Source organism: Theobroma cacao, chromosome 7 (genome assembly GCF_053813885.1).
Source record: "Theobroma cacao isolate CCN51 chromosome 7, ASM5381388v1, whole genome shotgun sequence".
In the NCBI taxonomy this organism is placed as follows: domain Eukaryota; kingdom Viridiplantae; phylum Streptophyta; class Magnoliopsida; order Malvales; family Malvaceae; genus Theobroma; species Theobroma cacao.
Genome location: NC_142645.1, coordinates 9,663,575 through 9,689,314, shown reverse-complemented (window position 1 = coordinate 9,689,314; position 25,740 = coordinate 9,663,575). Strand labels below are relative to the sequence as shown.

The following is a 25,740-nucleotide window of genomic DNA, read 5'->3' as shown; positions in this document are numbered from 1 at the left end:
GAAAGGTAATTTTGACCAATAATTTTTATGTTTTTATATAAATAATTTTTATAATCATACATAATAGTATTATACAAGAATTGAGATTCAAATCAAGAAGTAGGCACACCTACTAAATGGAATACGGTTTAATTTTATTTTCTAATTTTTTTAAAGTATTTTATATTATAAACATTAATAAACTCTATTCAATTTGTAAATAAGAATTCTAATGCTATTGAATTACTTTAACTAAAATTGTATATTTGATAGTAGTGAATAATTTATATTGATTAATAATAAAAAACAAATTATTTATATTCAAATTTTATACTTAAAAAATATTTTTATTAATATATATAATAATGATTAAAAAATAAATATTCTCATACAACACCCGTGATGATAAATATTAAATGAAAAATAATAAAATAATAATAAAAAGAGAAATAAACAAAATATTTACTGATTCGGAGTTTAAGTTATTGCTAAATAGAAGCTAATTACACACTAGAATATGAAGATAAATACAAAAAAAAAACAATAATTTTAATAATTTAAATTTAAACATTACGTCTTGATAAGGTATTATGGGTAACTATCATCTCTCTGCATAAAATAATTTTAAAATTTTAATTAAGCGCACAAAATCTTTTGAGTCGAGTATTAAAATATGCGAAATTAATTGGAGAGCTCCATTTTGATTGGATAATTATTTGTAAGTGTAATTACGTTGAATCTATGAATAAGTGGAAAATTCAAACCAACTTTTAGAAAGGGGCATAGAGTTAAACAAAATTACAATCTACGGCCATTGCCGTATACATATGTGAAAAACTAGTTGCCGTACGTAAACAAAGTACCAACCCACCAAGGAACCGGCAGAAAAAATATATAACATTAAAATCAGTGGATTGGAAATTATTTCCAATATAAAAATAAACTTCAAATAAGGAAACAAAAAGAAAAACCCATTGTTATATTCCATTCACCACTGATTTTCCTCTCTTTCCTAAAGATCCAAAGAAAACCCATTTGAGCTCTCTTTTTACTTGATCTCCCAGATCTTACATATTTTTCAAAAGACCCAGAATTCAGGAACTTGTAAAACTTTGATTTAAAGAAGGGTAAGGAAGCTTTTGCTTTGCGTGGTTGGTGATAAGAAGTAGGGTCTTCTTGGGGAGATAATGCGGATAAATTTCTCGTTATAGTCTGCTTGTGTTTGGCTACCGAGATAATTCCTTTCTTGTTGTTTCTGTTTCTGGGTCTTTTTGTTTATTGAGGGAGAACTAGAAAAAGAAGCGAAAAAAACAGAAAAAAAAGAGAGATCTTTTTGGTGTTTTTATTTGGGTAGGAGAAAGATGCAGCAGGATCAGTTGAAGAAGGTTTGTTTCCTTTTTTTTTTTGAAAGTATGAGTTTGGATAGTATTTTTTATTTTAAAGCTTCAGAATTTTAAGAAATTTAAGATCTGGGTTTTGTGCATGAAAGTGGAAAAGTTTAACTTTTTTGATTGTCTTGAACATGGTTTAACAGGAAAATTTTAAGGTTCTTATTCATGATTTCTTGTTGGAAGAAGGATCTGGGCTTAGGTGTTATGGATTTCTAAGTTAATAAACTTTTTGAGATTTTATTTAAAGTTAAAGTTTGTTGAAGTTAAATAAATTTCATGAATTCCCTTTCTGGTAGCTTTATTAGCTGTTTTCTTGGTGAGCTGTTATGAGAGGAGATGTATTGGGATTTTGAAATTTGGGTTAGATCTTCTTTTGTTTGTTAATTTTTGGGTTTAATTGTTTACTGAGATTGAAAAGGCATAGTTCTGAACCGAAGAGAGCTTAACGAGATCAGATTGAGTTCACATTTCTGTTGTAATGAAGAAACTAATACAGAAAAAGAAAGAAAAAAGCACCTTGACGTGTACTGAAAGTTCACGTTATTAAATCAACTGTAAGTTTCAAAATTAAAAACTTGTTTCCTATTTGTAGCCAGTGGTGTAGACAAAATAGAAGTTTCACATTAAAAGTTTTCCGTTGGATGACCATGGTAATCTGATTGATGTGATTTATTGTCGTAATATTACCATATAAGGGAGGAATTAACTTTGAAATAAGTAGCCGCTTTTAGATGTTGAAATTGGTTGCGATACTTGAAGTGATGCTAGTGCTTAATGTTGCAAACAATTCTTGAAGATTATCCAATTTTCACTGTTTTGGCTTCCTGTAAATATGTTTTGCTTTTTATATCATGATAAAGATGGCAACTAATATTATTTGGATTCCTTTTGATCTGGCTTTCTTTACTAAAGGTGGTATTGATTTTTGTTTATGCTGGATTGCAATTCCAAGAAATGAATCTATTTTATTAGATTCTATGTTCGGTTTTGGTCTAATAGAAACTTCAAGCTAAGAGCAACATCTGGAACCTAATTCTGTTCCCCAAAGCAATGACTTTTGGATCTGTTTTTTAATCTTTTAGTTCAGCATCTTTAAGGGCTATTAAAGCTGTAGGAATACTCTTGGTTTTGGCTTCATTCAAGCAACTTCTAGGTTGAATAGTTATTACTTATTGTGTGCAGGTAGTCGAAAACAAAGATTTGCATACATCTGTAACATCTTGAACCGGTTTTTAACTTCTAGTCTGCTTAAACCTGTAGTTTTGAGTGGGAGCATATACTTGCTACTGGTCATCCAATTATGTTATACTAGTAGCCTTGGCGCTAGTTTTTGTTTATACTGTTGCTCTGTCTTTGATCCTGCTGCTAGTGTTTCCTACTCTCTAAGTCCATAGATATTTTGTTTATGGCACCTTCTGTGGGATCCAAGTATGCATGATTCTGTTCTTTTTCCAGCTGCTGCTGCAACCTTTTCTTTTCTTTAATCCATAGATAATTTACTAATTGCATGACCATGCATAATTCTGATTATTTTTCTTTTTCATTGTTCAGGATCTAAAAGAGATGGACTTTTTCACTGAATATGGGGATGCAAACAGGTACAAAATTCTTGAAGTTATTGGGAAGGGAAGCTATGGAGTTGTTTGTGCCGCAATTGACACACATACTGGGGAGAAAGTGGCAATAAAGAAAATAAATGATGTATTTGAGCACATATCTGATGCGATAAGGATTTTACGTGAGGTCAAGCTGCTCAGACTTCTTAGACATCCTGATATAGTTGAAATTAAGCGTATAATGTTGCCACCATCAAAAAGGGAGTTCAAAGACATATTTGTTGTTTTTGAGCTCATGGAGTCTGATCTTCACCAAGTCATCAAAGCTAATGATGACTTAACGCGTGAACACCACCAATTTTTCCTTTACCAAATGCTTCGTGCAATGAAATATATGCATACAGGTACAAAGTTGTTTGTTTTCATTTCTCTAAGTGTTTATAATGTCATGATACATTTTTACTCGCTTCTGACTTGTCATCTACATAATTGGCAACATTTTTACTGTTTTTAATGAAAGGTGGAAGTTCCTTTCTCTCTCTGTATAATAGAAGTAAATTCTATTTGCCTTAGCTTTTGTTACCTATCCTTGATATCTTTTAATGCTTTAATTGAGATGAAATTGGTTGAGAGAGGGTGCTTGAAGTAATCGCAAATTTATTCTGATTGCTAAGTTCTTGGTTGCAGCTAATGTGTACCATCGTGACCTTAAACCGAAGAATATACTGGCAAATGCAAATTGCAAACTTAAAGTGTGTGACTTTGGGTTAGCAAGAGTTGCATTCAGTGACACCCCAACCACAGTCTTTTGGACGGTATGTAGTTTTTTAGCATGCCTTATCTTTTTTTCCCCTTTTCCCCTTAAAGATGAGTGGATATGCATTTTATGTTATTCCTGTTGTTCCTGCAGGACTATGTTGCTACACGATGGTACAGAGCTCCAGAGCTGTGTGGATCTTTCTTTTCTAAGGTATGGCTTTTCTGTCATGTGTGGCCTTTAGTTGTTTTCTGCCAAAGTAACTGGCAACATGGTGAAGCATGATATATAGTATCATGGACCAAAAGCTTGGCACAGATTTGTTGTTTGGCTATCTGCTAATTGCAGTCAAGGTCAAACATGTAGCATCTTCTAGTTCACTTATGAGCTTAGTGTGTCAGTTTCTTTTTTAAAAATTTTTTTATATATCTTTTCTTTGTATGATATCATTTGGTTTTAATGTTTTATTAAATTTAATTTTGGATATGCTGAATACCGGAGTACACTTATCAAGTTACCATGTATTGCTTGAGCTATGTCATACTTAGCAAATCAACACATTTTTTATTATGTAAAGAATACTTGAGTGCTTTTTAGTAAGCAGTAATGCCTAGATTAAAATAATTGTTGTTCAGGGAGGACTATGAACTCTCCTGGAAGTTGAAATATCTGTCATTCAGGTAACTGTGTCAGGTTATGTCTGTTTCTCTAGAGTGCTTTACTTGGGGTGTGAACTTTTAAATATACTTATTAAGTCTGATTTTTGTTGGCAACTGTCTGCAGTATACACCAGCTATTGATATTTGGAGCATTGGATGCATCTTCGCTGAGGTATTGACAGGGAAGCCCCTCTTTCCTGGCAAAAGTGTTGCTCATCAATTAGAATTGATCACTGATCTTTTGGGGACACCTGCACCAGAAACCATTTCTGGAGTATGGCATCTTGCTCTCTCTCTCTCTCTCTCTCTCTCCACTTTGCTTGTGTGTGTGTGTGTGTTTGTGTGTTTGTTTCCTTGGGGCCTACTTTGCTGTTCTTTTCTAGAGTGCGAATTGTTGATATTTGTTTCACATAATTGCAGGTTCGAAATGAGAAAGCAAGAAAATACTTGACAGAAATGCGGAGAAAACAACCTGTGCCATTTTCACAAAAATTTCCAAATGCAGACCGGTCAGCACTACGGCTATTGCAGAGGCTGTTAGCATTTGATCCAAAGGACCGGCCAACTGCTGAAGAGGTGTGTTGTTCTTTTTTTTTTTTTTTTCATGCTGTAAATATGGTATTCTCTAGATGCAATCCAGTCAATTATGAATGAAGCTTTCTTATACATATCTATATTCTGTGATAAAAGTTTCTGTGTTCTTTTTGGTTCATCATACTGAAACTTTTCTCTATTAATGTAACAGGCATTAGCTGATCCTTACTTCAAAGGCTTGGCTAAAATTGAGAGGGAACCTTCTTGTCAGCCAATTTCGAAATTAGAGTTTGAGTTTGAGAGGCGAAGGGTGACAAAGGAGGACATTAAGGAATTAATATACCGGGAGATACTAGAATATCATCCGCAGCTGCTCAAAGACTATATAAATGGAAATGAAGGGACCAGTTTTCTCTATCCAAGGTTTTAATACTACACAATTTCCTGACATATTTATCATTAATATTCACGTTTCTTGTATTTTTTTACTCTTAACCCACTTGGTTATATTGTGGTTTTTATTGCAGTGCTATCGGTCAATTTAGAAAGCAGTTCGCATATCTTGAGGAAAATGGAGGTCGAAGTGCGCCAGTTTTCCCTTTAGAGAGGAAGCATATGTCCCTCCCAAGGTATTACACATTTTAGACAATTCAGTTTCTAATATAATGTAATATTTTTAATTAAGAAATGTTAGTTGTGCAATTGCTCTCAGCTGCTTTGAGATGGGGCAAGGAAAAATGCGGACTCATGTACTATAGATCCATACTTACATCACATAAACACATAAATGTATTCCTTCATTTTCTATGAATTTCTCCTAGTTGAATGACATACTGACTCAAAGAAATCAGCGCCTTTTCTCCCCTGCTGGATGCAATTTTCCAACTTGAGTTCTGTTTAATTGCAGGTCTGCAGTTCATTCGAATACTATCCCTCAAAATACGCAGTCAACATGTGAGAATCCACAAGTTACAGAAGAGGCTTCCAAAAAAGCAATAGATGCAATTTCTGGTAATTCAAAGATAGCCCGGCCTCCGCCTAGGGTGCCTACAGGTATGAACAATGTCTGTTCTTTTACCTCAGCTTTCTTCTGGTCAAGCTGCATTTGTCCTACAAATATGCTTTTTGCATGTGGTTTCTCTGGCCTCCCTGTCTATATCTGCCATATGTGGGTTTGGTGGCCATTAAAAATTAAAACTGGATCTCTTTAAATGAGTTTCACATTGCTGAAGACTCTTATTCCTCAGGTCTCTGGCTTTGAATGTTAAAAATACTTTTGCTCATTTTGCTTAGGTCTGCACTGAGTAGACTTGTTATCGATTATAGCAATGCACGTCCCTTTGTTGCTTCAACATTAGCTGATCCAGGATTCTGTTCTCCTTTTGCTTTGTACAGCAAAACCTGGGAGAGTTGTTGGATCTGTTATACCATGTGAGAATGGGAAAAATGTTAAAGATGGGTACAACGCAAAGATCTTTTACAGAAATGCAGTCCTTCCTCCACAGAATGTCTCCCCTCATTGTTTCCTGAGGACTAGCACCACAAATCAAGAGAAATCTGGAATACAGGCGGGTAGGGATCCACAAGCCAAACTGCAGCCTAGCATGGCTGCAAAACCATCCCCTGGGATGGTTGTTGACATTAACAGCAACCCCTATTACCAACCGCAAGCCAAGGCTGGGCAGTTAAATGATAGATTACCCATTGATACAAAACTTCTGCAGGCACAATCCCAGTTTGGTGCGGTTGGTGCTGCAGCTGTGGCTGTAGCTGCCCACAGGAATATGGGGACCGTTCAGTATGGCTTGTCTTAACTAGGGTTGGTTCCATGGTGTGTGGTTGACTGCTAGAACGGTCTATATCAAAGTGAGGTTAGAGTAGCTCTGGGGGTTTCTTGTCAAGGGAGGATGGGGTCTCAGGTGTTCTTTTCCGATATCTAATTTATGCCCTGTAATTATGTGCTGCTGCATCATTGAATTTTATAAGTGAATAAACTGCCTTCAATTTTCAGGAGACTAGGCCTGACGGAATTGTAAGTAGATTGATACTCAAGATTTAAATGGGTATATTTAGGATAAATTACATTAATATTGGCAAATATATGAGTCATAAAATAAGCATCAAAGAAAAAAACTTGGGGATCTGCCTGTATCCAATAACCTCAGATTTCAAAACGAGTAATGAATATTCCCATCCAGTTTGTCTTATTGGACTTTGTTGTGGTTCATGGATAATTTTTTCTTCGGTACAATGGAGGGCTAAGCCCTGGAAAGAGAGCAAACAAGCTAACATAACCATTCTCCAAAGATGCTAATACCATTTATTGTTTTGTTGGGAGAACTGTTCTGCAAGAAATTATTACATAAAATCATTTTTACTGTCAGCCATACAAGTCTATAAGATTTTATCCTTTCTTGATCATTTCCAGTGAGCTGATTAGAGTCGGGATTCAATGATGATGCATTTGATCCTTGGTTTGGGGCTTTGATAATTTAATTAAGAAATAAATTATAGAGGAATTTCACTGATTTTTGTGATGAAATATGATTGAATATGTTATTTCCAACTGCCACCTGCTGCATGAATTTCAGAGCTCTTCTTCTTATTTTTCATGATTTGTGGATCCCATCCAAGTGGGGCCATGGCCTCCCCTGGCTTTCGAAAAGTCCTAGGGCCATGTCCGACCCTGGCTGTTCGGAAATAAACAAACCTGGTACAAAATTCATAAAAAACAAAAAATGCTTGTCTTGTCTGATGATACACAATATTATTCCAGGATTCTAGGTTTTGGATAAAATAAAATATATTATTTATTAACAAACAATCTTATCAAATCGGGTTAGACTCCACGTGAATAAGATCAAGCCTCGAGCTTGGGTCGATAACCTAGGCTGTGGAGAACTCTGGTAAACATTTATCTATTGCAACACAAGATTATAAAATCGAAAATGTTAAGGAATGATTTCAACACGTGCATCTATGTTATTTTTTTAAAGTTTTATTCATTTTAATTTATAGGGCATAAAAAAGTTATCAATTTATAAACTTAAAAAATACAAAAAAGTTATCAACATATAAATTTAAAAAATATAATAAAAATTAATAATTGATTGTATTGTGAATTGACAAAATTAATTCACTTAATATTTATCGAAATATGACAAGATTATCAAATTCTTATAGAGTTTTTATGCAACAGAACACTATACAAACAATTTAAGAAGGACTTGAAGAAAAGTAGAGAGAATGTATATAGTTTTTTGCTGGGGCTTTTCCCTTGTGGCTGATAGCAGGATTGCTGTTTAATTTTATAGGTGGTTATCATGGTAGCTTTCACGAGGCATTAAGGAGGGTGTTCGAAATGTACAAGACTAATCTCTCACTTGGTTTGCTGACATGAAGTGAATCTCCAAGTGTAGAGGGGAGATTCTTTTCTTTGCTTTTCTTTGTTGATTTTGAGTATGAATTTGGTTGTATAGGTGTTTTATTTTTGTGCTTGACAAGATTACCTTTGTCTGTTTGGTTGAGGTTTGCTAACCTCATTTTGTTTGATGGGGGTGTATATGCTGCTTTTCTGGGGAAGGCAGGGGTTGATTTTGCAGCTGCCGTTTTGGTTTTTGTGTTTGTGCAGTTGGTGGTTTGGAGGTTATTCTCCTCCTTTAGGCTGTAGCTTTGTTTCTGTAGGAATGAATTCAGCTCTTCAAAAAAAAGAAAAAAAATAGAGAGAATGATTGCATATTATTTTTCTTTTCATTTTTTTATTCATATTTAAAAATTAAAGAGTCTTATTTATAGAGAAAGATCCCTTTGCCTAATAGATACAACTATCTATTTTTTAGACACAATTGTCTATTTTTCAATAGATACAAATGTCCGTTTTCGAAAAACATATTTAATCGATTTTTAAAATAATTATTTGAATAAATTTAATTATTTAAATAAAAATAACTCTTAAATAATTATAATTGGTTAAAAAACTTTCTTCTTTTGGCTAGTTGGTGATTAGCTACTCCCACTTTCACTTTCCAGAATGTATGGGTAGGAGTTGTCTCATTAGTACACTGCCACATTCAGGATTCCTCATTTAATTGTGGTAGAGGCTGGCTGATGGAATGGAAACACAAGCAGACAGACACACAAGATTTAAATGGCTATATTTAGGGTAAATACATTAATTTTGTCAAATATATGAGTCATAAAACAAGCATCAAAGAAAAACATTCTCCAAAGATGCTAGTGACCATTTGTTATTTGTTTTGAGGTTTTATTTTACTGTGTAAGTCTGTATGATTTTATCCTTTCTTGATCATTTCCATTGAGCTGATAGAGTCGGATTCAATGATGATGCATTTGATCCTCGGATTGAAGAGTTTGATCATTAAAAAAAAAAAAAACTCAAAATTTAATTAAGAAATTAAGTATAGAAAATTTCACTGATTTGTGAGACGAAATATGATTGAAGATATGACAACTACGGTTGAATATATTATACTACTAAATCCAAGGAAGATTGTAAATGGGATAAGAAAGTAAAACAAGAGCTTTTGTTAAAGAAAAAAATATGAAACGCAAGAGTTGATGAACGTGGAGCTCCTCACATGTCATGTTGGAAGAGAACGACTCGACCAATGCAATGAACCGGTGCAACAATCCGCTAAATGTCCCATGCTGTTTAAATAACGTGGCCAACCAGTTGTTTATTAAAGCACGAGGTCAAGACGTGGCAGCTGGTGCATATCAGTAGAGAAGCCAGTACCGTCGCCGATGAACTTGCACAAGTTGGGGTTAAGTAATCTTCCATATCCCGATTCTTTTGGGACTGAGCATGTGGATTAGCTGCTGTCTCTTTGTCGATTACTGGACCATGATCCTCCCTATGAGCACATGCCCTCCGGTGGCATGTGGTTAGGTGGCTCTTAGGCCCTCTATTTATATCATTCTTATGGTGTCTACACATTTTTCCTCAAAAGTCATAGCTGCAAACTTTGAATGCTATTGTTTTTTTTTTAGTTTCGAAAATTTCAAGGTAGGTTTGACCAGAAGATTTCTTAAATTCGAGATCTGGAGCCTCAATTTTCTTATGGTGTCTATATACGCGTATTCACTGGATCATATTTGGCACTCATTTCTCACTAGCTTTCTTCTCAGCGAACATTCACCCAATTTGCTTTGCTCTTATGGATGATAAAACTGCATCCAAAAACATTTCCTCCGAAGGAGACAAGGTAATGGAAGAATTGATTCAAACGCTTCCACAAGAGAAAGACTGGGTTGGCTCCACTCTCTACCAATACCAAGGCTTTTGGTACTCTTTGGTTCCAGCCAAGGCAGTCATTTCATTTCAAAACCACTTCAAAGCTCATGATACTGATATCTTCTTAATCACAGCGCCCAAATCAGGCACCACATGGTTGAAGGCTCTCATCTTCTCCATTGTGAACCGCAAGCAATTCCCACACACGCAAAGCCCTTTGCTCGCAACAAGCCCCCATGACCTTGTGCCTATCATTGAGTTCAGCATTTACTCGAAAAACCAAACTCTTGATCTTGGAAATGGAAATTTTCCTAGCCCAAGAATTTTTGCAACTCACACACCCTACGGTACATTGCCTAGTTCCATCCTAAAATCCAATTGTCGCATTGTTTATCTTTGCAGGAACCCTCTCGACCAATTCATATCGGATTGGCACTTTATTGTGAACAATTTTCCTCGAAAGGAAGATTTCAAACCTTTTTCAATAGAGGAAGGTTTTGACAGGTTTTGTAAAGGAATTCATGCCTTTGGTCCATTTTGGGAACATGTTTTAGGGTATTGGAAGATGAGTTTGGAGCATCCTGAAAAAGTCTTATTTTTGAAATATGAAGATTTGAAGAAGGATATTACTTCCAACTTGATGAAGCTGGCTGATTTCTTAGGCTACCCTTTCTCGGAGGAGGAAATTAGACAAGGAGTTGTTGAAGAAATATCAAAGCTGTGTAGCTTTGAAACCTTGAAGACTGTGGAAGTGAACATGACTGGGGAAAGGCCTGATGGGCTTAAGAATTCAGCATTTTTTAGGAATGGTAAGGTGGGAGATTGGGTGAATTTCATAAGCCCACTAATGGCTGATCGCATGAAACAACTTTCTGAAGAAAAGTTGGGCGATTCCGGCCTAAAGTTTGATTTGTTGGATAAAATGGAATAGACTGTTAAATCCAACAAGTGCATAGGAATTTTGTAGCACTCTTTAATCTGTCGTTGTTCTTTTGCATTTAAACATTTTCTACCGAATTGGTGTTATTCCTTTCCATCTTGAAATCAACCCTTATGTGCTATGCATTTGTGTACCTTCGTGCACATTATTATGAAGATAAGACATAAATAAAATAAATTAATGATAACATGTGCCTCTTTTTGTTTGATTTATTTTTTATATTTTAAAATTTTGGATTATTATAAAATTTACAATTTTATTTATGTTGGATATATATAGTAGTGAGATAAATTTAACTTTTTTTTTTTGAAAGATAAAGATATCATTAATCAACCAAAAATAAAAATTCCTTGGAAGCAAAAAACCAGCATCCAAGAGAACGAAAGGAGAATAACAATAAACAAAAGAAACAAGAAAAAACCATGAGAGCAAAAACCAAACAAGACCTTCACGGCCAGACGGCAAAAGGACAGTTGTAGTAAATATGAACAAGCACTCGAATACTTGATTTATTGGTTGATGAATAATTTTTTTATTTAAAGAACAAGATTCAAATTTTCCTTTCCACAATTATAAAAAAAAATATGAGCAAAGAAAAACACCATCCAAATCAAAAGGCAGCGGCAACTCAAGCAGGCGGCAAAAATGAGCAACAATAAGAGGAACAGCCCAGCAAGAAGAACGAGAAGAAATGCCCAGAAACCGCAACCAGAAAACATTGAATCAATCTGAACAGGAGTTCACCAGAAAAAACACTTGGGGTGCTTCTAGTGTCTGAAAAGAAACATTTCTTATACGTGGAATGGACACAGGTGAAGGTATTCAATAACCTAATGAAATATTTCCATCTAGTGCGGCTTATTGGACTTCGTTGTGGTCCATGGAAGTTTTTCTTTGGGTACAAACCGAAAGCCAAGCCCTGGAAAGAATGCAAACAATCTAACGTAATGGACCTCCCTTTGAATATTGGTTTGACTTGTTATTGGGCTTCGTTTTCGTTGGTTTATGTTTTCTCTTTGATTTTTGTTTGTTTGTTTAGTAATCATGCAATAATATTTTTATTTTCTAAAAAATATATGAACAAAATATCATAGTTAATCACATGAAATAATGTGTGTTAAAATAATATGGATATGCAAAAAAAAGTAAATAAATAAATAAATAGATATAGTTTAGCGTAAGATATTTATAAATCATGTTGATGCCTTAAAAATATTGAATATTTATATTTTTATAAAAATAACATGATAGGATATTTAGGTTTTATTCATCACTATTGGAAATACACAAGATAATGTAAAAAATAATAATAAGTAAACAATAGAATAATAATAATAATATAATAATAGAAAATAAAATTTTAACTTTGCCAAAAAAGAATAGTAAAAATAATAGCTAGATTATTATGTGCCATCATCATTACATTTTTTTTAAATTGTCATTCCATTCATTTTGATTTTATATCCTGCATGCGAATCAAGATTCTGATGATGAGATCTTTTTGAGAAAGATTGTAAAGATAAGTTTTCCTAAGAAATTCTCTAGGTGAGAATTTGATCCTAAATTTTACCAGAAGGATGAGAGGATCTGAGAAACGTTTTCAATACAAGATTTTGATTTGTATTTAACAAATTATAATATGCATCATGCCCAACAACCTTTATTTTGTACAAGATTGCCAATCCCGATGATGTGATTTATTCAAGAAACTTGTAAGGATAAGTTTTATTGGATAATTCTTTAGGTGAGATGATATTCTCGAATTTTATCAAAATGATGAGAGGATCTTAGAAATGACATCGATAAAAGGTTGTCAATTGTAATAATTAATTATGAACTTGCACTCCATTGACACGCCAATGATCTCAATGATAAGATTTCCTCGTAAAATTTGAAAAGATAAGTTCTCAACGAATTCTCTAGGTGAGAGGGCAATGTCTGTTCTTTTACCTCAGCTTTCTTTTGGTCAAGCAACATTTGTCGTACAAATATCCCCATTGCATGTGGTTTCTCTGGCCTCCCTGTCTATATCTGCCATATGTGGGTTTGGTGGCCATTAAAAATTGGAACTGAATCTCTTTAAATGAGTTTCACATTACTGAAGACTCTTATTCCTCAGGTCTCTGGCTTTAAATGTTAAAAATACTTTTGCTCATTTTGCTTAGGTCTGCACTGAGTAGACTTGTTATCGATTATAGCAATGCATGTCCCTTTGTTGCTTCGACATTAGCTGATCCAGGATTCTGTTCTCCTTTTGCTTTGTACAGCAAAACCTGGGAGAGTTGTTGGATCTGTCATACCATATGAGAATGGGAAAAATGTTAAAGATGGGTACAATGCAAAGATCTTTTTCAGAAATGCAGTCCTTCCTCCACAGAATGTCTCCCCTCATTGTTTCCTGAGGACTAGCACCACAAATCAAGAGAAATCTGGAATACAGGCGGGTAGGGATCCACAAGCCAAACTGCAGCCTAGCATGGCTGCAAAACCACCCCCTGGGATGGTTATTGACATCAACAGCAACCCCTATTACCAACCGCGAGCCAAGGCTGAGCAGTTAAATGATAGATTACCCATTGATACAAAACTTATGCAGGCACAATCCCAGTTTGGTGCAGTTGGTGCTGCAGTTGTGGCAGTCGCTGCCCACAGGAATCTGGGGACCGTTCAGTATGGCTTGTCGTAACTAGGATTGGTTCCACGGTGTGTGGTTGACTGCTAGAACGGTCTGTATCAAAGTGAAGTTAGAGTAGCTCTGGGGGTTTCTTGTCAAGGGAGGATGGGGTCTCAGGTGTCCTCTTCCAATACCTAATTTACGCCCTGTAATTATGTGCTGCTGCATCATTGAATTTTATAAGTGAATAAATTGCCTTCAATTTTCAGGAGACTAGGCCTGATGGAAATGTAAGTAGGTTGACACTCAAGATTTAAATGGGTATATTTAGGATAAATTACATTAATATTGGCAAATATATGAGTCATAAAACAAGCATCAAAGAAAAACACTTGGGGCTCTACTTGCATCCAATAACCTCGGATTTCAAAACGAGTAATGAATATTCCCATCCAGTTTGTCTTGTTGGACTTTCACTCTTAAATAATTAAAAAACTTTCTTCTTTTATTATAGTTGAAAATGTCGTTCAAAGCAATATTTTTGTTGTTGGCTACTTGGTGATTAGCTACTCCTACTTGTTAGAAAAATATTAGAAACAAAGGAATATAAAACTAGTAAAAGCAGTTATTGGTTTGAGGCGTGGTATCACTATCCTTAGGGATAATTTTTGCCTCTTCGGAGTATAAAACTCGGTGTAAAATGACTGTAGCGGTTATCCTCCAAGATTCAACAGACCCTTCCTTATAGTTTGCACAAGCTATTAAGGGATGACAGGAACAGCAGAAAAAAAAAAAAAGAAGAAAACCCAACAGAGAAAGCTTAAGAGAAGAAAAGCTTTGGTGTGTCCTGTGAGTGAGGGTGTGAGGCTGTATTTATAGGCATGGAGTGAGGTGAACGTTGCACCAGATCAGGGAGTTGAGAAAAACCTGGTCAATATTTATACCAAGTCAAATACACGTTGGAGCAAAACCAGGATAAACATTGAGGAAAACCAAGAGAATTAGGTAAGCATGATAGAGTTAGACTTTGATTTAATCAAAGGCTGAAAAAGCTTAAAAAAATAAAGTCAAGGTACAAAAAGTCATTTGGGCACAGCCCACGTGTATATTCGTGAGCAGGGAGGGAATCTGAAGTTTCTAAAGGTTTGGCCCAATTTTGTGTACGCGCGAGTCCACTCCATTTTCCTTGCTTGCAACAAGCCCATAGTTGGTTTCTCAATATAAGGCATTCACCTTTTATGTATTTTGGCAATGTGGGATGTTTGAACCTTATAAAATACATTATTTTTCAACAATCCCCCACATATTTCATAAAGTTTTATAAGAAGTTTTACTGGGTCAAATTTCATTTGAGTGTAACGTATCGTGACTGATGCCTTTTAAGCTATGAACCACCCATAGAAAGAATAAAATATAAGTCACAGAATTTTGGTTAAGTTTGTAACTTATATGAACCAAAATTCTTTATGTGAAATATAGTTTTCATCAATCACATTACATCTCCACAATTTCTGCTGTTCAACGCGGTTTTGCGAGAATAGGCCATGCGCGTGCCTGGTTATTCATAAGTGCTCTAGAGAATTTGCCATAATTCTCATAGAAGCGGCCCCACTCCACACTTATATAGGTTGATTCCATCAAGTGTATACTACAGTATAATACACTACCCATAAGGAATATGGAATGCATTAAGAGTTTAACTCAACCTTTCTTACATTGCAGTTTTGCACTACTTACACACCATAAGAGGGACAATAATTTTAATAGTACATTAATTTATCAACAAATAACTTGTTATTACCCATATGAACCTAATTCATGGGATTTCCAATCACATAGGTTGGGTTATTACTATTTGTTGATTTTCTCATTTGGCTTAAGTCCCATTCCCCTCGATGTAGCAATAATTAATTTTCTTTCCAGGGGTTTAGTCAGAGGATCGGCCAAATTCAGCTCTGACTTCACATAATTAATGGATATAATTCCATCTCTAAGCAGCTGCTTTACTACATGATGTCTCAAACGAATGTGTCTATTTTACCATTGAAAGTTTTATTCTTTGCAATGGTTATTGCCGCTTAGTAATCACAATGCATGGACACAGAAGGTGTTGGTTTCATTCCCAATGGAATATCTGCTAAGAGGTTTCTCAACCACTCAGCCTCATTACCAGCCAACTCTAAAGCTACAAATTCTGACTCCATTGTAGATTTAGCAATTATTGTTTGTTTGGCTAATTTCCAAGTTATAGCACCCCCACCAAGGGTGAATACATAACCACTTGTAGATTTCGTCTCATCTGAATTTGAGATCCAGTTAGCATTACTGTATCCTTCTAATACAGTGGGAAATCCATTATATAAAATACCATAGTTTATGGCACCTTTCAAATATTTCATCACCCTACTCAAGGCAGTCCAATGATCTCTATTAGAACTTTGTGTATATTTGCTCAGTCTACATACAACATAAGCTATATTTGGTCAAGTATAATTCATCAAATGTATCAGACTCCCAATAATTTGTGCATACTCAGACTAAGCTACACTATCACCTCTATTTTTCTTTAATTGGATATTACTATCATAAGGAGTACTCACAGGTGTGACATCAAAATGTCCAAACCTTTTAAGTAGCCTCTCAACATAATGCCCTTGTGTTAGCATTAAGCCACTATCACATCTTATGATTTTAATACCCAAAATAACTTTGGCTTCTGCCAAATCTTTCATGTCAAATTTAAAGCCAAAAAACATTTTGTTTTATTAACCACATCAATGCTTGTACCAAAAATAAGCATATCATCAACATATAAGCTACTAATCACACATCCACTATCAACAATTTTTGTGTACAGACATTTATCAACTCTAACAGTAGAAAATCCATTACTAACAAGAACTTGATCAAATTTCTCATGCCATTGTTTTGGTGCTTATTTTAAACCATATAATGATTTAATTAATTTACAAACTTTGTTTTCTTGATCAGGAAGAATACATCTCTCGGGTTGTGCCATATAAATTTCTTCTTCTAAATCACCATTTAAAAAAACAGTTTTTACATCCATTTGATGAACAATAAGTTTGTAAATTGAAGCTAAGGTAGATAAAACACGAATTGATGCAATTCTTGTTACTGGAGAAAAAGTATCAAAATAGTCAATGTTTGGTTTTTGAGTAAAACCCTTTGTAACTAATCTAGCTTTATATTTATCAATAGAACCATTAGAATTAATTTTCCTTTTAAAAATCCATTTGCAACCAATTGGTTTGGCTCCAGGTGGTAAATCAACTAATTCCCAAGTTTGATTTTTTAAAATCGAATCAATCTCATTTTGTATAGCTTCTTTCCAAAATAAACTTTCTTTAGAAGAAATTGCATCAACATAAGTCAAAGGATCATTATCTACAAGATAAGTGTAAAAATCATTACCAAAAGAAATTTCCTTCCTTGGTCTTTTACTCCTTCTCAAATCATAATTTTGTATTTCAAAATCATTTTTACTAAAGGGTGTATGAGAAATTGTATCAATTCTTAATGGAAAAATATGTTCAAAAAATTCGGCATTCTTTGTTTCAACAATTGTATTACAATCAATAACATCACTTTTTAATACAAGAAACCTATATGCAACACTATGTTCAGCATAACCAATAAACATGCAATCAGATGTTTTAGAACCAATTTTTCTCTTCTTAAATTCAAGAAGCATTACCTTAGCTAGACACCCCCATACTTTTAAATATTTTAAATTAGGAGAATAACCTTTCCATAATTCATAAGGTGTCTTACCAGTTTTCTTATAAGGTATTCTATTTTGAATATGACATGTAGATAATAAAGCTTCACCCCACAAATTTTCACGTGCATTGGAAGTAACAAGCATAGAGTTCTTCATTTCTTTTAATGTTCTATTTTTTCTTTAAGCTACACCATTTGATTCAGGAGAATATGGAGGAGTAATTTCATGAATTATTCCTTCTTTTTCACAAATATCATTAATCGGTATATATTCACCCCCTCTATCTGATTTAACTCTTTTTATCTTTTTATTCAATTGATTTTCTACCTCAGCTTTATATTTAATAAACATGTCAAAAGCTTCATCTTTATGCCTAAGTAAATAAACTTTAGTAAATCTAGAATAATCGTCAATAATGTAACATAGTATTGCTTACCTCATCTAGTCACAGTTTGTTTTAGATCTCCTAAGTCTGTATGAATTAAACTTAATAATTCAGATTCCCTATTTACTGAAATACAAGTTTTCTTAGTTGATTTCGTTTCAACACATATTTCACATTTATTAAAGCATCTATTTTTAATATTAGAAATTAATCCTAGTGATTGCATTTTCTTAATATAGGGAATACTAACATGTCCTAGTCTACCATGCCATAAATCATCAGAGTCAATCATGTAAGTGAAAGAATTGCCATTTTCATTCCAAACATTGGAAATATTAAGTACAAAGAGTCCTTGATTGCAATAACCCTTACCCACAAACACATTATTTTTTGTCATCACTATCTTGTCAGATTCGAATGACACTTTCACCCCAACCTTGCCTAATAAGGCCACAGATACCAGGTTTGCCCTTATATTGGGAACATGAAGAACATCATTTAGAGCTAGGGTCTTGTTAGATGTGAGCTTGAGAAGGACTTTCCCTTTACCAAGAACTTGAGCAGTTCGAGAATCACCGGGGTAAATTGGCTCTTCTCCTTCCCCTACAGGAGTATAGGAGGTAAAGGCATTTCTGTTTGCACAAATATGCTTGGTAGCACCTGAGTCTACCACCCATTCCTTCACACTGGCAACCATATTTGCTTGTGAAATGACCGCAGCAATTACATCGTCAGATTCATCTACTTTGACCAAGTTGACTCTTGGATTAGCAGGTTTGTCATTTCCCTTTGCTCTTTTCCTGCATTGTGCTGCATGATGCCCTGACTTTCCACAGACAAAACAACTACCCTTCTTTTTAAAGGTGGGATGAGGAGCTTTGGGTTTATGATCAGGTTTGTAAGGGTACCTTTGTTGGCGCTGGGTTTTGCCTTGCACCAGATTGGCTTTAGTTGCAATTTCCTTAGCTTTGGAGGCCTTAATCTCCCTGCGAGTTGTGTCTTCAATAATGATGTGCACAATCAAATCTGCAAGTGACAACTGCTTTTCCTTGTGCTTCAGTTGTTGCTTGTATCCATTCCAGGATTCTGTTAGCTTCTCAATCAACAACCCATCAACGAACTCTTCTTGCAAGTTGATTTTTTCAGCCTTCAAACCATCCACCAGCTTGTGGTATTTATTGATTTGACTCTTGATGTCCTTGTCATCTGTCATCTTCCAGCAATAAAAGTTGCCAATCACAAACTTCTGTTTCCCAACATCTTCAGCAGTGTATTTGGCTATCATTGACTCCCATATTTGCTTTGTTTCTTTGTAAGGGCTGTATACATCAAACAACTCATTAGAAAATGTGCTAATGATTGCATGCCTGCATACCTTATTTGCATGCATCCATGGTTCCAGCATCTTGACTTCATCTGGCTTGGAATAAATTAGTGCAAAAGTAACCCCATGAACATCAAGGATTGAAAAAATCCTTTCTTGCCACTTTTTGAAGTTTCTGCCATCAAAGACTTCTATTTTGGAAATATCTAGAAATTGTTTCGCATATGAAGTCGAGGGCATAGGAGGAATGATCATCGGAGTGGGAGCTATGGGGGAACCGTTGACAGTGGTGGTGTCAGTAGGGACAGAGGCAGCATTAGGAACAGTGGCAGCAACATTATTAACGTGGGAATCCATTATCCTTAAGAATGTTAGAAAAATATTAGAAACAAAGGAATATAAAACTAGTAAAAGCAGTAATTGGTCTGAGGCGTGGTATCACTGTCCTTAAGGATAATTTTTACCCCTTCGGAGTATAAAACTCGATGCAAAAGGACTGTAGCGGTTATCCTCCAGGATTCAACAGACCCTTCCTTATAGTTTGCACAAACTATTAAGGGATGACAAGAATAGCAGAAAAAAAAAAGAGAAGAAAACCCAACAGAGAAAGCTTAAGAAAAGAAAAGCTTTGGTGTGTCCTGTGAGTGAGGGTGTGAGGTTGTATTTATAAGCATGGAGTGAGGTGAACGTTGCACCAAATAAGGTGAACGTTGCACCAGATCAGGGAGTTGAGGAAAAACTGGTCAACATTTATACCAAGTCAGATACACGTTGGAGCAAAACTAGGATAAACATTGAGGAAAACCAGAAGAATTAGGTAAGCATGGTAGAGTTGGACTTTGATTTAATCAAAGGCTGAAAAAGTTCAAAAAAATAAAGTCAAGGTACAAAAAGTCACTTGGGCACAACCCACGTGTATACTCGCTCGCAAGGAGAGGGAATCTGAAGTTTCTAAAGGTTTGGCCCAATTTTGTGTGCGCGCGAGCCCACTCTATTTTCCTTGCTTGCAACAAGTCCATAGTTGGTTTCCCAATATAAGGCATTCACCTTTTATATATTTTGGCAATGTGGGATGTTTGAACCTTATGAAATACATTATTTTCCAACACTACTTTCACTTCTCATTTCAGAATGTATGGGCAGGAGTTGTCTCATTAGTACACTGCCACATTTAGGATTCCTCATTTAATTGTGGTAGAGGTTGGCTGATGAAATGGAAATACAAGCAGATTGACACACAAGATTTAAATGGCTATATTTAGGGTAAATACATTAATTGTCAAACTCTGCTTTGTAAAATAATTATAATGTCATTCACATGCTCGATAGAATGTTTGTATATTTTGAAAGTTCGAGAAATCATTAAAAGAAGATATTGCCCCTAATGGTACCATTGAGTCAATTAAGCCTCGAACTAGTTCAAATAGGAATTTTAAGGTGAAATTAAGAGTTTCACAGTTCAGGGGTGACTCAAAATGGTAATTCGGAGTTCAAGGATCAATTCGGAGTTAAACCGAAATTTTCACTACCTAAGGGCAAAATCGTAATTTTTCCACCTGCGAACAAAATTTGAGATTTTGAGAGAATTTAGCTCACATTTGACAAATTGGAGAATGGTATGAGTATAAGGGATGAAAAATATATCTATGGGAAATTTTTCAATTTTTGGGGTAAAAATGTAATTTTTCACATTATGGGGTAAAAGTGTAATTTTTAAAAATTTGCTCCACCAAAACTTTGGAAAAGTCTAGAAATTTCATGGAAGACATGGATAAGTGAAGAGGATTGAGTGGTAGAAAAAGAAAGTCAAAAAAATGGCTAGAAAAAAAAATAAAATATTCAAAAGGTAAATAAAATAATAATATTTTATTAAGCCTATTAAGAGGCTTGAAAATTCCAGAATTCTTCATTGGGAGGGTCAGCCAAAACCAGCAGGAGAGAGAGAGAGAAATAAGAACAAACCCTAGAGTGAGAAAATTCAAAGAAAAAGTATGATTTTTCAAGGAATCAAGTGTTTAAAGGTATGATTTTTCAAGCTTAGCTTAAGATTTATCATTTCAATGCATTTCTCCTTATTTTCCATGGTTAAATTATGTGTTTTGATGATGGATTCAAGTCTGATCATATGGGTTTAGAGAGAGAAAGTTGTTAGATTAATTTGATTTTGAACTATGTTAGTGTTTAGTGTTAGTTCAACATGTTTATGAGTAAAACAATAAGAAAAATATTCATTTTCTCCATGAATTTCTCTAGGCCGAATCTAGCCAATGGTGTGTGAGGATGAGGTTGACTTTATTTTAAGAGAATTAGATGGAAAAATGATGAATTATGAGGTTGAAAATTTAATGGGAATTTTTGGTGCAAAAAAATTAAAATTTTTACCCACCAGGGGTAAAAGCGTAATTTGTGGTCCGAACTGATAAATTGGACCACATTCACAGTCATTGTGGTATTGTGGATATAATTGGATAATTGAAATTGAAATGGATGGAATTGGAGTTGAATTGGAGATTTTAGAAATTTACACTGTGTATAGGCGAGTTAGGTCGGACACTGTGATTAAGCAATTGTCCAAACATTTCACACCCTATCTAGTGTATACGCTTGGATAAGAGCCTGAAATAATATATATTGATTTGACACAAATTATTGAATTTTTTGTGTCATGTATTGTGGATAGGTGGTGAGCTATCTGATACAGGTAAAAGACTACACCCGAGGATCGAGAATAAGAGTATATCTACTCCTAGTACAGTGAGTAAACTTACTATCATCTTAATTGTCTAGAGTAGATTTATTTAATTGTGTGATTTTATGGAAAAATGATTTAATTGGAAAATTATTGTGTTTTATGGGAAAATGAGATTTTATAAAATAATTTTATAAAATTTTTGAAAATTTAATAATGATTTCAAAAATAGAGTAATTGGAGACCTATACTATGATTGTATTGTTTATCCATAATTTTACATTAAATGGCTTATGATAAATGTGAGTATGACTGGTTATTTTTATGATTTAAATAATGTATGAACTTTTTTTATTTGCCTTGAATGTGTTAAGTGAGCCATGTCATACTATTATGATTTTATTGGTTGGTGGATTATAAAGTGGGCACTGCAGTGACGAGGGTTCCGTGGGCCAGCCTAATTAGAGGGGCATGGTTCCCAATTATTGAGCTTACCTCGATTGGAGAGGCGCGTAGGATAACTCCCGAGGTAGGATTTGAGTACATTTCATGCTGGCCACCACGTGAAACTGGGACTTAGCTAACGTCGAGGAACGGTTGTGTTGTCAGAGGTGAAATGTGTTTGTGTGTGTGACAATAAACAGCCTTGGCGGTCTCGGTAAGATGCCTTTGTGGGGTATCTCCGAGAATAAATTTTTGGCAAGGGCCAAGTTTTTGAAAAGTGCATAAGCCATGTTGAGTAATTGGATGAAATCCAATTATTTATATGGGTTGGGATGAATTATTTTAATTGTCTCTTATTACTCGGCTTTAGATTATTTTGATGATGTCTGTCTACTCACTGAGATTTTACAATCTCACCCCTTCTTCTTATACATTTTTCAGGCTCAGAATAGGCAATAGACTGTCAATTGCATCGAGAAGTAAATTTCGGAGTTGCATCCTAGAAAGCAAGGTTATAGAACTTAAGCCTTCTCAGTTATTTGGAGGCCCACGTGTCATTGTAATTTAAATTGTATACTCCAGTTTTCTATATTACAATATGTATAAATTTATTTTGTTTTTATGTACAGAAAACTAATTTTTGATGTTTCAAAAAAAAATATATATATATATTGTTTTACATTAAAATAGATTATTTTAATTAATATTTTTATTTTATTTTATTATTCAAAAAAAGAAAAAAAGAAAAAAGAGAGAGAATAGAAAAATTGGTACAAAAGCCTTGCGAGGTCTCGAAAGGCATTCGGGGGAAGAATGTCTGTCGAGGCTTCGCGGCGGTTGTCACGGGCTTTGATGAGAGTTCCGGGTCGTGACATTAATTTTGTCAAATATATGAGTCATAAAACAAGTATCAAAGAAAAAACATTCTCCAAAGAACAAGTATCAAAGAAAAAACATTCTCCAAAGATGCTAGTGACCATTTGTTATTTGTTTTGAGATTTTATTTTACTACGTAAGACTGTATGATTTTATCTTTTCTTGATCATTTCCATTGAGCTGATAGAGTCGGATTCAATGATGATGCATTTGATCCTTGGATTGAAGAATTTGATCATTAAAAAAAGGAAGAAATCTAAAAATTTAATTAAGAAATAAAGTATAGAAAATTTCACTAAGACAAAATATGATTGAAGATATGACAACTATGGTTGAATATATTATACTGCTAAATTCAAGGAAGATTGTAAATGGGATAAGAAAGTAAAACAAGAGCTTTTGTTAAAAAAATAAAAATAAAACACGAGTTGATGAACGTGGAGCTCCTCACATGTCAAGTTGGAAGAGAACGACTCGACCAATGCAATGAACCGGTGCAACAATCCGCTAAATGTCCCATGCTGTTTAAATAACGTGGTCAACCAGTTGTTTATTAAAGCAAGAGGTGAAGACGTGGCAGCTGGTGCATATCCGTAGAGAAGCCAACACCGTCGCCGATGAACTTGCACAAGTTGGGCTTAAGTGATCTTCCATATCCCGATTCTTTTGGGACTGAGCATGTGGATTAATTGCTGTCTCTTTATCAATTACTGGACCATGATCCCCCCTATGAGAACATGCCCTCCGGTGGCATGTGGTTAGGTGGCTCTTAGGCCTATATTTATATCATTCTTATGGTGTCTATACATTTTTCCTCAAAAGTCATAGCTGCAAACTTTGAATGCTATTGTTTTTTCATTAGTTTCGAAAATTTCAAGGTAGGTTTGACCAGAAGATTTCTTAAATTCGAGATCTGGAGCCTGAATTTTTTTATGGTGTCTATATACGCGTATTCATTGGATCATATTTGGCACTCATTTCTCACTAGCTTTCTTCTCAGCAAACATTCACTCAATTTGCTCTGCTCTTATGGATGATAAAACTGCATCCAAAAACATTTCCACCGAAGGAGACAAGCTAATGGAAGAATTGATTCAAACACTTCCACAAGAGAAGGACTGGGTTGGCTCCACTCTCTACCAATACCAAGGCTTTTGGTACCCATTCTTTGCACCCAAGGCAGTCATTGCATTTCAAAACCACGTCAAAGCCCATGAAACTGATATCTTCTTAATCACTATGCCCAAATCAGGCACCACATGGTTGAAGGCTCTCATCTTCTCCATTGTGAACCGCAATCAATTTCCACTCACGCAAAGCCCTTTGCTCACAGCAAACCCCCATGAACTTGTGCCTTTCATTGATTTCAACATTTACTCGAAAAACCAAACTCCTGATCTTGAAAATGAAAATTTTCCTAGCCCAAGAATTTTTGCAACTCACACACCCTATGGTACATTGCCTAGTTCCATCCTAAAATCCAATTGTCGCATTGTTTATCTTTGCAGGAACCCTCTCGACCAATTCATCTCGGATTGGCACTTTATTGTGGATAATTTTCCTAGAAATGAAGATTTCAAACCTTTTTCGATAGAGGAAGGTTTTGACAGGTTTTGTAAAGGAATTCATGCCTATGGTCCATTTTGGGAACATGTTTTAGGGTATTGGAAGATGAGTTTGGAGCATCCTGAAAAAGTCTTATTTTTGAAATATGAAGATTTGAAGAAGGATATTGCTTCCAACTTGAAGAAGCTGGCTGATTTCTTGGGCTACCCTTTCTCGGAGGAGGAAATTAGACAAGGAGTAGTTGAAGAAATATCAAAGCTGTGTCGCTTTGAAACCTTGAAGACTTTGGAAGTGAACATAACTGGAGAAAGCTATGTTGGGCTTAAGAATTCAGCATTTTTTAGGAATGGTAAGGTGGGAGATTGGGTGAATTTCATAAACCCACCAATGGCTGATCGCATGAAACAACTTTCTGAAGAAAAGTTGGGCGATTCCGGCCTAAAGTTTGATTTGTTGGATAAAGAGGAATAGACTGTTGAATCCAACAAGTGCATAGGTATTTTATAGCACTCTGTAATTTGTTGTTGTTCTTTTGCATTTAAACATTTTCTACCAAATTGGTTTTATTCCTTTCCATCTTGAAATCAACCCTTATGTGCTATGCATTTGTGTACCTTCGTGCACATTATTATGAAGATAAGACATAAATAAAATTAATAAATTAATGATAACATGTGCCTCTTTTTGTTTGATTTATTTTTATATTTTAAAATTTTGGATTATTATAAGATTGACAATTTTATTGATGTTGGATATATATAGTAGTTGATGTTGGATATATATAGCAGTGAGAATAAATTTAACTCTTTTTTTTTTAAAAGATAAAGATATCATTAATCAACAAGGAATAAAAATTCCTTGGAAGCAAAAAAAACCAGCATCCAAGAGAACGAAAGGAGAATAACAAATAAACAAAAGAAACAAAAAAAAAAAAAAAAGAACCATGAGAACAAAAACCAAACATAACCTTCATCACCGACAACAAAAGGAAGACAATTGCAGTAAATATGAGCAAGTACTCGAACAT

General features: G+C 34.7%; 1 protein-coding gene and 2 pseudogenes across 3 annotated transcripts; all 3 read left to right on the top strand.

Annotated features, from left to right (window-relative positions):
* Positions 1 to 906: 906 nt before the first annotated feature.
* On the top strand, positions 907 to 13,771 carry LOC18594427 (mitogen-activated protein kinase 19-like). Of its 3 annotated transcripts, none has more exons than XM_088808026.1 (10): positions 907 to 1,364; positions 2,922 to 3,330; positions 3,614 to 3,741; positions 3,837 to 3,896; positions 4,467 to 4,616; positions 4,763 to 4,918; positions 5,088 to 5,299; positions 5,404 to 5,505; positions 5,784 to 5,929; positions 13,338 to 13,771. In XM_088808026.1, exons 1-10 carry the CDS (start codon positions 1,341 to 1,343, stop codon positions 13,754 to 13,756), a joined length of 1,806 nt encoding a protein of 601 aa, XP_088664152.1. In that variant the 5' UTR covers positions 907 to 1,340; the 3' UTR covers positions 13,757 to 13,771. The 3 variants fall into 3 exon arrangements, with proteins under 3 accessions (XP_088664152.1, XP_017980349.1, XP_017980348.1); XM_018124860.2 differs by lacking the exon at positions 13,338 to 13,771 and adding an exon at positions 6,272 to 6,889 and having other exon boundaries at positions 913 to 1,106; XM_018124859.2 differs by lacking the exon at positions 13,338 to 13,771 and adding an exon at positions 6,272 to 6,889 and having other exon boundaries at positions 914 to 1,364.
* On the top strand, positions 9,878 to 11,257 carry LOC18594426 (cytosolic sulfotransferase 15 pseudogene; annotated as a pseudogene).
* A 10,357-nt stretch (positions 13,772 to 24,128) lies between the features above and the next one.
* On the top strand, positions 24,129 to 25,287 carry LOC18594425 (cytosolic sulfotransferase 15 pseudogene; annotated as a pseudogene).
* Positions 25,288 to 25,740: the final 453 nt, after the last annotated feature.

Coding starts and splice junctions, on each gene's coding strand:
- LOC18594427 (XM_088808026.1), top strand. CDS start 1,341: ATGCAGCAGGATCAGTTGAAGAAG. Junction 4,919..5,087: donor ACCGGCCAACTGCTGAAGAG/GTGTGTTGTTCT, acceptor TTAATGTAACAG/GCATTAGCTGATCCTTACTT. Junction 5,300..5,403: donor ACCAGTTTTCTCTATCCAAG/GTTTTAATACTA, acceptor TTTTTATTGCAG/TGCTATCGGTCAATTTAGAA.